Raw genomic sequence first — 16,501 nt, 5'->3', positions numbered from 1 at the left:
TAACCTTTTCTTTATTTATATCTTTTATTTTTTCTCCATAATGATTTTAAGACTGTCCCCCTCAGACTTAGGATTCTGCGTTAATCAATCCTTTTAACGATAATAGTATTCTCTTATGGAATGAAATATTCGTTTTCAAATAGATTGTAGTTTTTCACCGTACATTCATCCAAAAAGTGACGACGAATTTTTTTGTTTTCACTCATTTTAGTTGTATAGTAGACTCTCGCTTAGTAGAACTTCTATTATTCGAATCTTTCTATAATTCGAACTTATTTCCAGTCCCCCTAAAGCAAAAACCCCTCTCAGAATACTTTCCATGATTTGAATTTCTCTTTAATTCGAACAGATCAGATTCCTCGTTCGAGTCTGAATTAGTGACAGTCAACTGTATACCTTCCAAAGTGATAGTGGAAGTATCCAGCAGTAAATGCACAATCTTTTTCGATTCTGCATCAAGAATCAACACAAATCGTAAGATATTCTCCGATAACGATCTCAACTGTGGGTCGGTGGATAATGTTTTTTGTCTAGTGGACGATGATGTTGCGCTTTGTAAAGGAACCAGACTTCTTGTCAAAGTGTCCAATAAGGAGGCATGAAGATGTGCTCGGTTCTAAAAGCAATGAAATAGAATATTAAGGAACATTGATTACAAAAATGGTGCAGTTTTGAATACATCACATCGATAAATCAGACCGCTAAATCAGCCGGGCTGCAGGTGAGAGATTGTTTAGTTTTCAAGATGTTTAGATTTATATAAATATACGATGCATTTTCCACTCTATGGACTCATTTCTAAGCCAAATAACAGTTCTATTTGCTTGAAAGCTCAAATTATTTATTTTAATTAATCATTTTGTATCGCAATTTTGCAGAGTTTTGAAATTTTTGCTTCGTTCATTTCCAAAAACGCATCACAAATTGCGAAACGTGATACGTTAATTCGAACCCTGCATCAGAAACTGAATTGGAGCAATCATATACATTCATGCAAAATAAATAAATGGAGAAACTAAAACGTAAGCAATGGATACCATATCAATACCAACAACCGTCACCTAGGACACATTCCTATTATCAAACCTTGGAAGCAATGGAAATTTTCTTTAATTGAAAATAATGCTTGGTGAGTCGTGGTCGCAAAATTTTAAGATGTTTAAAGTTAAAGAGAAACTCTTAAATGTGAATCGAAAGTGTTACACGTCTTTTGTTTAATAAGAAAACTTTTAAAGCCTTAGGATGTTCTTAACCTTTTGAGTTTTAAGCCTAGTTCTTAACAAGTTCTTATTTTCACAATTTGGCGAGTTTTTCCTAAGAAAATAGGTGTTTTAGAGTCCGCAAAGCCTTAAAATGTTCTTAACTTGTTCTTAAGATTTTGGCAATAGCCTTATGTTCTTATATAGTTTGTTCTTATCAAAAAACGAGTATAAGACAAATGAAGTGATTTCTCTATGGTCAGTTCCCCTCATGGTTCATATCTCGCCCGCTCTTCCTCTCGCAAAATGAATAATGCTAACAGACAAGAATATTATCTTGGAGAATTACCTGAGTCGGTATCAAATCATTCAAGACATTCAGGCCGCTCAAAAACATCAAGCCTGATAACAAGTGTCCCAGATCGAGCGTACGGCATACATCAATGGAGTGGGTGAGATCGAGCGGTAGGTAAGTTAACAAATCAAATTCTGGTTGTTTGAGTAGTAATTTTAATGCATCAGTGAATTGTTTCTTTACTTCAAGAGGACCAAACTTCATCAACGCATTGGAGAATTTCTCAAGCTGTAAATAGAAAAGTGAAAAAAAACATCGCTTTAACAAGTGATACTGTTATGGCCTTACCTGGCTAATCAACAGAAAGTATTCAAAATGGACATTAAATGAGAAAATGAGGACAACAATAAATTTATGCATCTCGAGAAGAGTGTATTCAGGGAAAAAACCAAAGAGAAAACTCGGGAAAATATGGCGACCGAAATTTTTTTCCCGAAAACTGGAAACCGTCACATTTTAGGCATAAGCATCTTGCATCTTTTGTGCCGAAATTTAGAAAATTCCCATGGTCCAACTCCAAGGAAAAGCTTAGGTAGGTTCCAAAAAGAAAATTTCATTCCTCGAAAAGTGAGATCGAAAAGTCAAGGCAGCGACCAGAAAACTCAAGATGTATTCAAAGATAAAGTTTAGCTTTTACCTTAGAAAACGCATCAACGATCCCAGCGGGCACACAACGTTGTTTCAACGTTCATCTAACGTCATATGGACGTTCTGAACATTGAATAAACGTTGAGACAACGTTATGTACCAGCTGGGATGAAACGAACCTACCTCGCTTGGAAGTTTTTCTAGCACAATTTTATCGGTAATATTAAACCCAATGCGCGATGGCTTCATAATACACAATGTGACAATGCGGAAGAATTTTTCATTCAGGACATCTATCCATTGGTTTTGATGTGAAGTAATGTAACCATCAAATAATGAAAGTGTGAGAAAGTTGATAATGCGAACCACCACAGTACATCGAAGCCTGGAATAAAAGGAATTCACAATCAACTCTCTCTAATTCGAGCATATAATATTGGAATCTTTCTATAATTCGAACTATCAATAATTTAAAAGTTATCTACCATTAAAAATTAAAAAGTGCATCACTCTCCTATTATTGATATATGGCTCTGGTTCTTAACTAATCAAGCACTCTTATGGCATTGATTTACCACACTTTTACAATTCGAACTAAAATATTGGTCCCCATAGCGCTAGATATGAGTATAAAATACTTTCTGTTAGTTGAGTCTTTCTCTAATTCGAATAAAATCCTTGGTCTCTTTTAGATCGAATTAGAGAGTCGACTGTACATTTGTAAATAAATCTTTCGTTTTTGTAGGTGATGATGACAAGCACATAGAATACAAATAATGTTAAGAGACTTCAAAGTATCCAACAAAAAAGTTGATAGTATGGTTTTTAAGTTCACGGTTGTGTAAGTCTAAAGATGAAACAAGAAGCCCAAGGGCATGAAGGCCCAGCATTAAAAGTTTTGTTTCTAAATAAGAGTGATAAAGTTTGCTTACTCATCAATTTTAATTTACAAGCTTTTTTATATTGAATTGGCACGAACGTGGAGCAAGATTGGCCAGAAAGAGGAAGAGAAAAACATTTTTTTGCTTATATTAGCACGATATAACAAACTGATATGAAACATGTGTCTTACATGAAACGGGAACACTTATTTATGTAAAAATAAAACTTTTGAAAAATCTTTAACAAACATGATTGTGTTAAAGCTCTAACTAAAGGGAGCAAAAACAAATGATAAAAAGTAAAATTAAAAAGAAACCAGCATCGAAAAAATTTTCCTGCAACCACAGCGGCTGCAGCCTCAGCAGCACTCAAAAATGCAAAATTTTTATATAAAAATGTCCATAAAAACTGAACAATTTTGAGTTATTGGCTGAAATTTTGTACAGTGACTCACTTTCAGATGCAGATCATAATTCAGTAAGTGTTTTTCCCAAAATGAGGCTATTTCAAGATGGTGTCTGACAGGGTGGCGCCGATAAGCCCTTTTGACCGCTTTGGACTGTTTTGGTTTCACTTTGTATTAAGGACCTGACAGGTCATTCATTTGAGGACTATGCATGTTAGCCTCCACTGATACAAGTTACCCGACTTCACAGTATACCTTAAAGGAAGAAATTTTGGCGGAAAGAAAATTTGGCGGATTTGACTGAAATCCGCCAAATTAAGTTCCCGCCAAAATTTCTTTTTTCGACCATCCGCCAAATTAAATTCCCGCCAAATGAAACATTTTGAAATTATGATCTCTTTTAAGGTGTTTTTGCTATTTTTTCACTGTTTTGACGCCATCCTAAGGTTAAATTTTAAGCGACCGCCAAATTAAATTCCTGCCAAATTTAGTTTTTTCGTCCATCCGCCAAATTAAATTCCCTCTGAAAAACTTTTTTGGCCATCCGCCAAATTAAATTCCCGCCAAAATTTCTTCCTATAAGGTATTGTACAAAAAATCTACAGTGGGAAATTTAAATTTATCTCTGTCCTCACTTACTAAAATAAAAACCCTATTTTGGAACTTGCGTTTTCTCTTAAAGATTGTGACCGTTGAAAGAATTTGTTTTGTTTTCAACTTTGTTGAACAGAATTTTTGTCGAATTTGTCAAACATTTCTTGTTGTCAAACTTTGTTGAACAAAGTAGTTTTGGTCGAATTTGTCGAACATTTCCTGTTGTCAAAGTTTAAGTGGAACTTAATCGAATACTCACAATTTTAGTTAAGCAACGTTTGAAAATTTTGATTAATTATGCCGTCTGGTATGTACTGAAACTAAAATAACTGAGCATGATCGAGACTCCTTTAGAAAAGCTCATTTAAAATATAAAATTTCACCATAATTTTATGCAGAAAAAGTATCAAAATATCCAACAATACAAATAGAGGCTAGTCTAGTCAACATCTTACTGTTTGAATAAATTTTCTTGTCGAATATAAAAGCCTGGAACACACATTTTTTCTTCGCACACGTTAAGTTATAATTATTCTGATAAAATGTCTGATTCCTCTTAATCATCAAGGAGATAGCAAGAGAGTAATAAACATTACATAAGAGAACATACCTGTAATAATCTGGTTGGTGTTTGAACCTTCATTTTGAACAATAATGAGAAAACATCGATGAAAACCCTCAAGCAAAATCAGTGTAAAAAATGCAACTTTCAAAATAGTCTTTTAAAGCTTTTAGGTCAATAAGTATGAGCATCCACTTCTGTGGGTGCAAGTCAGAGCTACACTTAACTAATTGAAAAACATTTGAAACAGTAAACTTTTCATAAGTCTCAAGATCCATAAAGAAATCAAAACATTGACCGACAACCAAAACGTGATTCTCAGGCGCCATCTTGGATTTCGTTCGGAGGAAATAAACCCACGGCCGCAGTAGAATCGATATTCTTTACAGCACACAGTCTAAGACGACCCGAGCAAATCGATTAAATTTTATGCGAATGCCCCCGATTGAATCGCACCAAAAGAGCGACCATGGCACGGACAGGAGTGAGAGAGGACATAAAAACAGAACATGGCACAGACTGCGGACAGACAGGACAGGACAGACACACGGAAAGTTCCTCTTGAAAGGCCCCTTCGCTAGCGCTGGGCCAATTACGAGTCCGGAATTATTTCACTCTTCTTTATTGCCAGGACTTACTTATTGAAAGCGTCTAGTTGATTTGGTGTGATTGTAATGTCATCATTTAGATTACAATTCTTGAAAATTCCTTCAATCGTATTCAAGCAGATCGTATCCAGAAAATAACTCAAAGATTTCAGCAAATTCGTTCTTGGGTTATCTAAAATTTAAACAAGAAGTTTAAGGCTTGATAAGAGGCACATACCAATATGGATCGATCTTGATCTCGGCCTCGTAAGACCAGAAAAACTGTTCAAGATAGAAAACAGTCATTTAGTATGGCATTTTTCCTCGTTAAATACCATGGTATTATTGCTCGATAAAACTATCTTCTTTCAGGAGATTTGGTAACAGAGCTGGATAATGGTATCGCTCTTACTGGGACTTATATATTGAGAGCGAGGGAAATGATTGTATAACTGAAATAGCAAAAAATGTCTTCTTCATATATGCATATCTACCTTTCAGAAGCTGTGCGCAAGTTAAGTATTTTGCACCAAGGACCCAACAATAGTTATCGAGAGCTGCTAGAAGGTTTTCAAGCCATTGAGAAAGAGATTCCATAGAAAGTTGGTTCTTTGTCATCACTTCTGTCAATGTTGGGAAGTTAATAATTCCTGCTTTCGATATGCCACCTTTCTCAAAACATCTACAAGTAAATAATCAGTACTCCAGGTCAACAAGATTAACACAGCTGTTCAAAAGCAGGAAAATAAGTTGTTCATCGCCAACAGATTTTTCTTGAGTTCAGATCCCCGAAAAAAGGATTCTAGAAGAATTCCCCCAGACAATTATTAAATTAACCCCTAGGGAGATTTCCCCCACCCCATGCTCCCAAACGTTTAAGGTTGAAAATAATTTTCCTTTTCTTTGTTCTTTGGTTCTAGCGTGGTAACTGTATAATACAGTTTCTTGGTATAATGGCATGTTTATAATTTGACATTTTTCTATAAGGGGCTAGATACAACCGGTATGTACATACGCTTGACCATATGACTGGAGTTTTACTAATATAATTCTTCTAAAAAGTGTTTCTATTGAATAAACGCCTTAATATGAAGATAATGTAGTCAATAAGTCAACTGGTTAATTAAAATAGCTGGCCTATATCCATGTAATATTTGGTTTGACACTACGTTCCACGATAATCTTTCGAGACACATAATTTTTTTGCCTGTGTTTTCGAGACTAAATTGGCAAAAATATTCGTCGGTGAAAAATGAAGGACATATGAAAATTGGCAAAAATATTCGTCGGTGAAAAATGAAGGACATAATGAAAAGTGACGAAAGCTTTTGCCGACTTATTTTTTACCAATGAATTTTCTACCGACAAGGATTCGGGGTTTTTCACTAGTTGATTGGTATTGGTCAGGAATGAATTAAAACGAACAAAAAGACATACCTAGCAGTGAAAAACTTTCCACCTTCTTTGTTAGCGAAAGCCTTCATCCAATTGCTGACAGAATCCACATCTGGAAGGTAGATTAACAAAATTTACAATATACAGTTGACGCTCTCTAATTCGACGTTCTTCTATTCGTTAGGCTCCCTTATTCGATGAAATTTAAAGTCCCCATTAACAAAAAACTCTCATAAATGACGCTCCCTTATTCGATGAAATTTCATACCCCTTGAAGATCGAATTAGAGAGCGTCAATTATACCTATTAAATATAGGCGAAAGATCGGAAGAGCCCGGTAAAGATAGTAAACTGAATTGGGAAGTAGGGTACTTTAACAGTATCTCAAAATTTTGTTGCTACTGGACAACGATAATGTTAACGAAAATGTAAGCGCTCTGTGCGCTCTCGTGACGCTATTAATAATGACGTGACCTGACCTGACCTAAATCGAGCTGGCAGATGATGTAATAATGTGATCCTATGTGTTAGCTTCCAGACACCACTTACCTTTAATCTAGATAAGTTTGCGTTTATCGACCCAGTGATATTCATATTGGAAGTTTATCGTGGCTTGGATCACGAGATTTACGTTTTTACCACTTACCTTCTTGTAAAGGAAGAAATTGATTGAAAAGTTTCATGCACGCATGTCTACAAGCCGTTTGAGGCGCTCCACAGTATTTGATGAGCAGGAGATTGATGTGGTATACTGTAAAGTCTTCTTTCGATGCAACACGAACATCTCTGAACGGAAAAGGATGACAACAAAATGGTAACACCAGTAAAATTGAAAGTTGAATTAACAGATTTTACAATACACCTTTTCGACCGTAGCCGCCAATTGCCGCGCGGGCATTTTGTTGCCCACTTTACCACCCTAACACCGCCCCAGTCTTTTATTTTTACACCTATAGACAATAAAAAAGGTGCAAAAAAAGGATTGGATCGAGTTTAGGGGGATGATTAAATAATAAGGTGGCACGCACCTGACCGCGCTACTACGGTCGAAAAGGTGCATTAGAAGGTGTGACTATCATTCACCCTAATTAACCCATTACAGGGTAAAAGTAGCTAGTATAATCCAAGTAAATATTCTCGCGTACCTAATAAACAGGGGGTTTAGAATAAGCGGGCGGGGTGGGTGAAAAAATTCTCAATACTTAATAAGCGAGGGGGGGGTTGTAATAAAAATGTCTTGGGTGGAAAGCTTTTGAAAAGGAGGCTAATACAGCAGAATTAGGGTAGATGAGGGAACTTTCAAAAACATTTTTCCAAAAATGAAAATCTTTACGTGGGAACGTTGCGATCCTTGTGTGCTTTCAAAAACATTTTAGCTTTCTTTTTGATGATCTTCTCCAGATGATTTAGAACGTTTTGACATTGTTCCACAGTACCTTGGAAAGAAATGGACAATAAACATAAATAATTTAATTTGATTACCTCAACTTTGGTGAAAGCTAAATTTTGGTATCGGTCGAAATGCTCTTGCTAAATATTGAGTGTCAGTTTTTGAACTATATAGCTGTATAGAAATCAAGCTGAAAGATTTAAGCGTTAAATAGTCAAAGATTCCTGATCAATGAATGAATGTCGAGGTTGAAGATGTTCCTCAGTGGTTGTGTGGTGGCGTGATTGGAATTTTTGGCTTGATGGCGTGATCAGGGACACTTTCTAGATTAACGAAAGACCGTTTTACTTCCAACGACTGTATACTCAGGATTTTGTAGAATACAAAATGAGGCTCAGATTTAAAAACTGTAAAAACATAGATATCTTTCCTAAAAAATGATACAAAAATACAACAAACGGCATCTATAAAGCCCTATAATCTAAATATCCTATTATCTTCTCTATCGTACTCAAAAATATGCAAAAAAGTTTGGAAAAAATAAAAAGTTTTATAAAGTGAAACTCAATGTTCACAACAATAGTAATCGACTATAGAGCTAGAAAAACAGAAAACATCGTTTAAAGAATAATCAATAAAACAATGAATACGATGACAAATAATAAATCATTTCCTCGACATTTCCAAGATGACACAACCATACCCTGAGAACTGATCATCTAAATTCACCATTTTGCCAGGCATCAATTTCTTTGATTTCACTTCATCATCCCAATTAAGCAATCGTAAGCTTTCAATAGCACGGTAGTGATAAAATGCCACGTGCAAACAATCCTCACTGTAATGTCGATAACTGGCAACCAAGGAGGAATGTTTATGATATTTTTCTTTGCTGGTTTCCAAGTTAAATTCAACAACAGACCGGTACACATCCACCTTAATATGGTTCAAAGGCCCGCATGCAACTTTGACGTAAGCACCTACCAAATAACCATAGGGTAGAAAATCAAACAGTTTCTTAATTCTAGCGTTCCAAGCATGTGGAAAAATGGTTTCTTTGTAACTGCTAACTGCTTGCTGGAGAGTATCAAGGTAACTAGTATCTTCTACTTTGATGGTAGAAAGATCATATCTGATATCGTCGGATAGTTTATCCCATTTTTGAACAGTAGCATGACTATCGTAATGTTTCTTCTTGAGAAATTGAATAACGGAGCTAGCCTCCCACAATTGTTTATCACTCAACTGCAAATGAAGTTTGGAGACTTTTTCGGCAAAAGACGTCAAGCCTACAATGTCTTCTTCAAGATAGGCAACTTCGCCAGTCATGCTTTCGATAAGTCGATTAAAATCAGCGAATTCCGAATTGACTCTTTTCTGCTCTCGGGAAACATCTTTTTTCAAATGATCAAGATCTTCTGTTAGAGTAGTTATTTCATTTTTCTGTTCTTTGGCAATCTTCTTTAACTCTTTATTTTCACTTTCCAAGGCATTAAGCCGCTTTGCGTGTTTTGAACTCTCGAGCAACAATCGTTTACATCTACCAACGTCGAGATTGACATCGGATGGTTGATTCTGAACCATCTTTTTCAGCTCACTTACAGTTTGGCTAAGAGCCTTATTCTCTGCTACTAAATTCTGTAATCTCGCTGGGTTGCTGAACGCCACAGCCTTAAGCAACGCGTCATATTTTTGTTCCAAAGATTCCAATCGCTGAAAGATGCTTGCATTTTCATTAGCCAATTTTTCATAGTTCCCAAGTTTCGATTTCAGTTCTAAATTGTCTCTTTCCAAAACGTCGAGACGTTTAATGTTCCCTTGGAGTAGTGTTTCAAAACATTGATAGGATTCTAGCTTCTTATTTTGATCAGCAATTTTCTGGCAATATTTCTCTTTTTCTTTGGCAAGACCATTGACGACAATCAACACCAGCATACAATGATTCTCTTGATTTGTTTTGATATGTTCCGTCAATTCTCCTTGTTTGAACTAAAAATAAAAATTTCACGGGGTTTTAAAAATCAGAAACTCGGTAGGAGCTCATTTCAATTTGGAAGCATCAGATTGAGGCGCTGATACCTCAGGCCATTTGGCTCTATTCGAAACATTATTCCAGATACGGAGGTTACAGCCTGGTTTATTGTGGCTAGAAACTTTGACAGATTGTAACCGTTTATGACAAACATAAGGCACACAAGAGCCTAAAATGTGAGAAATAAGAGCTTTAAACTTAAAAAAGAGATTTCAATCTTACACGTGCCAAGCATCCAATGCTGTGGTATGGGCATTGCATTCTGACGGATCGGCATTTCCTGTCGTGCTCCTTAAAATATTGAAAACAGAATAAGTCAAGTATCAAGAATTATCATATAAAGTCTCCAATCGTGATTGAGGTTTTCTTAAAATTGCACTTACTATAAGGTCCCGAATAGTAGAGAGGTCGAAAAATCTAAAACTGTGCTATTTAGAGTAATTCAACTTGGGATAGCTGAAAATATTTTCAAAATTGAATAAACGGGGGGGGGGGGTTGAGTAAAAGGAGGTTCGAAATTTTACCTCCGACAACCAGGGGGGGTACAGCCGCAGGGTACTAACCCATAGCCGGGTGGTGGTGTCTAATTTGGAAATTCAAAAAAGTTAGTACCCGGTACTAATTTTGGGGTGGGGGTGGGTATATCTCCAATTTTAAGTTAGTACCCGGTACCAATTTTAGGGTGGGGTGGGTATCATTTCAATTTTTCTTCAAGTACTCAGGCCCTGAATATGGTACATTTGTTTAATTTTTTGTTTAATTTTTTCCCTACTTTCTAAGAGGAGAATTTTATGACCACTAAATTATACAAATATTGAAATAGCTAATGTAAAGAAACCTATTGTTCAAAATCAGTATTGTTTTAATTAGTGAGAAGGATAGTTCGTCTTTGATATCTCAAGTTAGAATGAGGTATATGTTTGTCATTGCCTTCTGATGAAAAGAATTACAAGCTGTTGCATCCAAAGGGATACAATCTGTCTTTTAAACAATAAAATTCTTATCCAAACTGATGATTGTTTTTGTTAGAGGGGTTAGTTTATTTTAGTTTATTGCAGTTTATATTATACCCTATAGCTTATTTCTGTTTATATTTGTTTGTTTGTTTGTTTGTTTGTCTGTTTATGACAATTAAGACGAAGGCAGGTCAACTAAGCAAAGCCAACCAGAGCCAACAATGCAACTTTTTTCTATTTCAACTTCTTTCATAAGATTGACACAGTTTTGAATAATTTGAATAAATTACCAATCTATTGAAGAAAAAAATAAGGAAATCCATCCAATCCAAGCTTTCATACTATTCTTCAACTTTTATCAACTTGATTTTTACATCTTCTGATAGATATATATTATTATTGCCGTTATTACAGCTATATAATATTTAACTTTTGCCAAGGAATTTCGTTGTTTTACCTTTGTAATTAAAAGTTGTGTTTGATTTAAAGAACTTTTTAGAGGATCTGAGTTAAAAATATGGTATATACAAGTCATAATAACAACATAGAGCTGCTTTTGCTGGCTTTTGAAAGATTGGGACCATGCTTGGCAAGTTTTAAGGGTGGTGTCTCCTATTTTCCTTGGTAATTTTAAAGCCGGTACCCGGTACTAAAAAGGGGGTGGGGGTCCCTTTTTCCTTAAAAAAAGTAAGTACCCGGTACTAAAAGGGGGGGGGGGTGGGGGTCTCTTTTTCCTTAAGAAAAAGTAAGTACCCGGTACTAAAAAGGGGGTGGTGGTACCTAAGACAATTTTTCTTAAAAATCAGGTTAGTACCCTATGGGTTAGTACCCTGCGGCTGTACCCCCCCCCCTGCGACAACCCCAAAATCAGGCAATTATAATATAAAACTAGGCTATTTAGATCAATTCAGCTTATGATATGATAGCTGAAAATATTTTCAAAAAAAAAACAAGCAACATGCTGAATGGACCTACCTAATGATTAACATCAGATGAAAATAAGAAAAAAGTGACAATAATTTTACACAAATTCAGAATGGAAAAATAAAGATTGTGTGTTGAATAATGTAAAATGGTAAAAAGGAATTTTCCCAAATACGAAAATCACTTAAACCATTCAGGCCCAAAAAACCTTTTAAGCTGTTTTTGGCCCAAATTTACCCAAAACAATTTTCCTTAAAAATCTGGCTCCGTCACATTTTTGGCATTGCCATTTTGCATCATTGTGCAAAAAATCAGAAAAAAATTATGAGTCAACATTGAGAAAAGCTATATTTTCTTTATTTGGTTAAAGGGAATTTCCCCAAAATACGAAAATCCCTCTTTTAAGGCGAATAAGAATTTTCCAGGAAAAACCACTTCAGCCATTCTTTAGAGAATCTTGCCCTCCATCTTTGCACGGCAAAAAACCAGAAAAAAGTAATGACAGGATTTTACACAAAGGCCAAAATACCCTATTTTTAGGCAGTTTTTGGGCCAAATTTGCCCAAATATATTTTTTTTCGAAAATCGGGCTCCGTTACATTTTAGGCATTGCCATTTTGCATCACTGTGCAAAAAATCAGAAAAAAATAATGAGTCAACTTTGAGAAAAGCTATATTTTCTTATTTGGTTAAAGGGAATTTCCCCAAAATACGAAAATCCGTTTTTTGAGGCGAATAAGAATTTTCCGGGAAAAACCACTTCAGCCATTCTTTAGAGAATCTTGCCCTCCATCTTTGTACAAAAAATCAGAAAAAAGTAATGACAGGATTTTGCACAAAGTCCAAAAAACCCTATTTTTAGGCAGTTTTTGGCCAAAATTTGCCTAAATAAATTTGTTCTCAAAAATTGGGCTCCGTCACGTTCTGGGCATTGCCATTTTGCATCATTGTGCAAAAAATCAGAAAAAACTAATGAGCCAATCCTGAGAAAAGCTGGTAACAGACAGACGGACGAACGGATGGACGAACGGACATGGGTTAATTTATAGAACCTCCACCGGGGTACCCGGAGGTAGGTCCAATAAAGGGGGTTCGAAAATTAATAAGCGGAGGGGGGGACCTTAGAGAAGAGGTATATTTCACATAACGGGTCTTTACCGGTTGGTCCTGGATGCAACCAATCCAATCACATCCTGATTGTAAACATTTGACGAAAACTGTAGTCTGTATAATTCTGTCCACTGATCTCACTGCTTTTTTCTGTTGTAAAGATATCGAAATTCAATTATTAAGTAATTTTCTTGTCGATAGGGAGTTATATGTAGATAAGCAGGACCGATGACCTCGTTGTAAGGATCTAAGATTTTGAAGATTTCTCATCTAACCAATAGGAAGGTAGTCTTTATTAGAGCCAAAAGAGTACTGTGAATCATTTCGAACATGGAATGGCCAATTACAGGATGGAAGGGAATTTCAAGAACTAATTTTCACCTCTGAATAGACTATTTCATGAATTACGTCACGAACATAACTTGCCTCGTTTTGAAATTATTGCAAAGGTGATAAATCTCCCAGCGGATTTTATTAAAACTACTTTCTATTCATAAAAAAATCATTTAATGTCTCAAGGGATATAATAACCATGGTAATTGTTTGAATACGAGGCAAGTGATGTTCGTGACGTAATTTATGAAAAGGTCTATATTGATGGATATACAATTTTATTTTTCAGTTTCGAACGTGATAGATGGATAGAATAATGGATAGCTAGTTGGAGTGTATCGAAACCGTAACGTGAGGAAAGAGTCTTATTCTCATGGGCTAATGGACTTACGTCATCTTTCTTGTAAGGTGTCATGCACACGCTGCATTGGAATTTTGCTTGACCATTCCTAAACAAAATGTATTATTTATTTTACAGCTACCGTATTGCTACTAAAGATACTGAAGACATTGATACCAAAAAAAAATATTCTCTAGCAGTCTATTCCTCTAAAGAATCCTGCATTGTAACACGTATGCGTAATTTGTCGTTCTTTAAACCACATGTAGTTAATTCCCGTGATAAACAAAGAGGAATGAATACACGTGTTACAGTCACTTTCAGTCGGGGTTGTGGATGGCGACATTTGTAGTTCTTTATAGAATTTGTCGTTCTTTTTGTTTATTTTTAGTAAATGCAGGATTGTTTAGACAAACCCCCTCTAAGTATGTTGGGGGCTAGACAGGGCCAACACAATAAGTCTGGATGTATAGTTTATTCATATTTGAAGTTTATCGTGGGTTGGATCACGAGATTAACGTTTGCCAATATAAATTGGCCATTCCATTTTGTATTCATACAGGGGGTTGGACCAACATTTCCAGGGGGTAACCAGAGAGGAATTTCCAGGGGGATCTAAAGAAGTGTTTTTCATTTTCCAGTTCGTAAAAAGTTATTCTAAAATTTCCAAGGGGTAAGAGACTGGTTTTAGTTCGTCCACCGTCACTTTAAAGTGCAAAAAAAATTTTTTCCAACTGTTTCTTTGCAAGTATTGCCATTTTCAAGGGGGTACCCACACATTTCCAAGAATCTTATTTGACTTAAAAAGGTTCGTCCACCCCCTGTATGGATTTTTAATGGAAGAGCCCAATGTTACATCTTCATAAAACCACAGTCAATGAGGAGGAAGCGCTAATACTTTAGAGAGTGCAAGCAAAATTGAAATTATTCTTTATTTTCTACTACTTTAGGCGTACAAACTTTCGCGAGGTCGAAAAATCGCGAAATTTACAACACTTACTTTCGCGAATTTGACGAAAAAATCTTTTTCGTAACTTACACATGAAAAAATGGACAAATTCTTCTTAATAGGCTTGGAACTTTTTTCTTTTGAATCATTAGGCTTTAACAGGCTAGAAAGTGCTATAAATTTACATTTTATTCAAAGTTTGAGGTTTTAAAGATTTTCTATTTTTTAAAGAATTTTTCAAGGAAATCGCGAAAGTTTCTGTTCGCGAAAGTTTGTACACCTAAAGTCTATTCACTATAAGTGTGCACTCTTTTTTCATTTACCTATAACTTTTGAAGGAATTCTTCAATCTTTATAAATTTGGTATCATTGGAAAGATATTAGTGAGTGGAACAATTTGGAATAAAAAGTTAAGAACATCCGAAAGCTTCAGAGACTTTGGACGTTTTTATAAAAAAACGTCTATTTACCTTTTTGCACAGGCAACCTTTTCTTGTTCAAAATATTCCAAACAGTCTTGGCACATTAAATGTTCACACGGCAGTTCAGTCGCATTCCTCATGATGCATAAACAGATAGGACACTCGAATTCCTTTCGCTCGGTGCCGGCAATCTCAAATTGAAAACCAGTCGGTATTGTCTTGTGGGCGGTAGGATTTTTCTTGGACTTTCCATTTTGTTTGTTGCACGCCATGATTGAATGGCGGTTAATGCACGCCGCCAATTAATTTTATTAGTGTTAACCTTTGTTGAAGATCATTATCAGAATTACTATGATAATTTTTGAAATAATGTGTTATAAAATGGTAATTTTATTACCAATACTTTGTAGCGGGCCGTAGTCCATAGACGTGTTGTAATAATCAGCTAATAAAGGCCTCCTTAAAAGCCAAAATTAGCCAGAAAAAGGTCACAAAAAGCTACAAGCATTTCACACCCTATGGACGTAAACTTTCAGCTTTTTTCGCACCCCTCCCCCTTACAATGGTTACGCCGCCGGCTTCAGATCATCTTCTAGGGAATGTATGTAATGTATAATGACTGAAATAAATTGAAGAGCGCAAAGTTATCAGAAAAGCAGCTTGCAGGCCACCTTCGACACAAGTCGTCACAGAATAATAAGTCAGTCGTGAGAGCAATTTACACAGACCACATGTATTTTTTGCTCCTAAAGGCCATCACAAGTATTTGCGAAACCCAAAGGGAAATATTTACTTTCGTGTTCTAAAGACAATGTTTAAGTTCGAATCACAAAAAGATTCGTTAATTACGTTTTGAATATTTCTACGTTTTCATAGAGCAAAGTTAAGGAATGTAGACGACATTAAATGGCTTAAAAAGATCAAACGCGACACTCCCTTTGGCAAGAAATTCTACAATGATAAACGGTTTGACTTTTCTTCTTAGAATGTCAGAACCATAGAAAAACAATAGAATAAAGCTGTGGACGGAAGGAGTTGCTTTACTTCTCCATTCTGGTGATGTTTCATCCAGCCACTGCCGATGTGTGCGTATCGCTTCATAGTACACTATGTGCGCATTGTCTGTTTGATAAAAAAATTTCCGTACGGAGACCTATGCGATAAAGTTTGATTTATAAATAGCAACACTTCTCCCCTCTACCAACAACACTTCATCACAGCGATCGGTTTGAAAAATCTCAAATGAGAAAAGACAATGACAACATACCCTCTACGGCAATGAATTTTGAAATTAGCCGTAGATATTGGGTCTGTGTACTGACAAATATTTGTGGAACTGCAAAGATTTTTGAGATGCTCGCATATACACGGCCTGGTATTGCCTAGGTGTAATCCAGAATTTGTCGATTCCGAGTCTGTGTATTTTAAAATTACTTCACCTTTTATGCTTTCTCAAAAACTTTTATAAGTATGTCGC

At 35.8% G+C, this 16,501-nt stretch overlaps 2 protein-coding genes across 2 annotated transcripts in view; both read right to left on the bottom strand.

Moving 5' to 3' along the window:
• LOC136813972 (DNA-dependent protein kinase catalytic subunit-like) overlaps window positions 1-16,501 on the bottom strand; it is a 159,395-nt gene that overhangs the window by 52,138 nt on the left and 90,756 nt on the right. Inside the window, exons 22-29 of the mRNA XM_067070485.1 lie at window positions 7,902-8,004; window positions 7,215-7,354; window positions 6,611-6,680; window positions 5,668-5,855; window positions 5,225-5,366; window positions 2,326-2,527; window positions 1,549-1,782; window positions 397-616 (exon numbers count right to left, since the gene is read on the bottom strand). Of these exons, the coding sequence (XP_066926586.1) occupies window positions 397-616; window positions 1,549-1,782; window positions 2,326-2,527; window positions 5,225-5,366; window positions 5,668-5,855; window positions 6,611-6,680; window positions 7,215-7,354; window positions 7,902-8,004 (1,299 nt within the window). The remainder of the gene's footprint in view (window positions 1-396; window positions 617-1,548; window positions 1,783-2,325; window positions 2,528-5,224; window positions 5,367-5,667; window positions 5,856-6,610; window positions 6,681-7,214; window positions 7,355-7,901; window positions 8,005-16,501) is intronic.
• Window positions 8,358-16,316, bottom strand: LOC136813914 (uncharacterized). The gene is made up of 5 exons (XM_067070428.1): window positions 15,073-16,316; window positions 13,705-13,762; window positions 13,029-13,130; window positions 10,213-10,281; window positions 8,358-9,947 (listed from the first exon to the last, which is right to left on the bottom strand). Exons 1-5 carry the CDS (start codon window positions 15,294-15,296, stop codon window positions 8,625-8,627), a joined length of 1,776 nt encoding a protein of 591 aa, XP_066926529.1. The 5' UTR covers window positions 15,297-16,316; the 3' UTR covers window positions 8,358-8,624.

Source organism: Clytia hemisphaerica, unplaced genomic scaffold (assembly GCF_902728285.1).
Source record: "Clytia hemisphaerica strain Z4C2 unplaced genomic scaffold, Clytia hemisphaerica genome assembly, whole genome shotgun sequence".
NCBI classification, from domain to species: domain Eukaryota; kingdom Metazoa; phylum Cnidaria; class Hydrozoa; order Leptothecata; family Clytiidae; genus Clytia; species Clytia hemisphaerica.
Note: the sequence above shows the minus strand (reverse complement) of the source record. Positions and strands in the feature narration are given on the sequence as shown.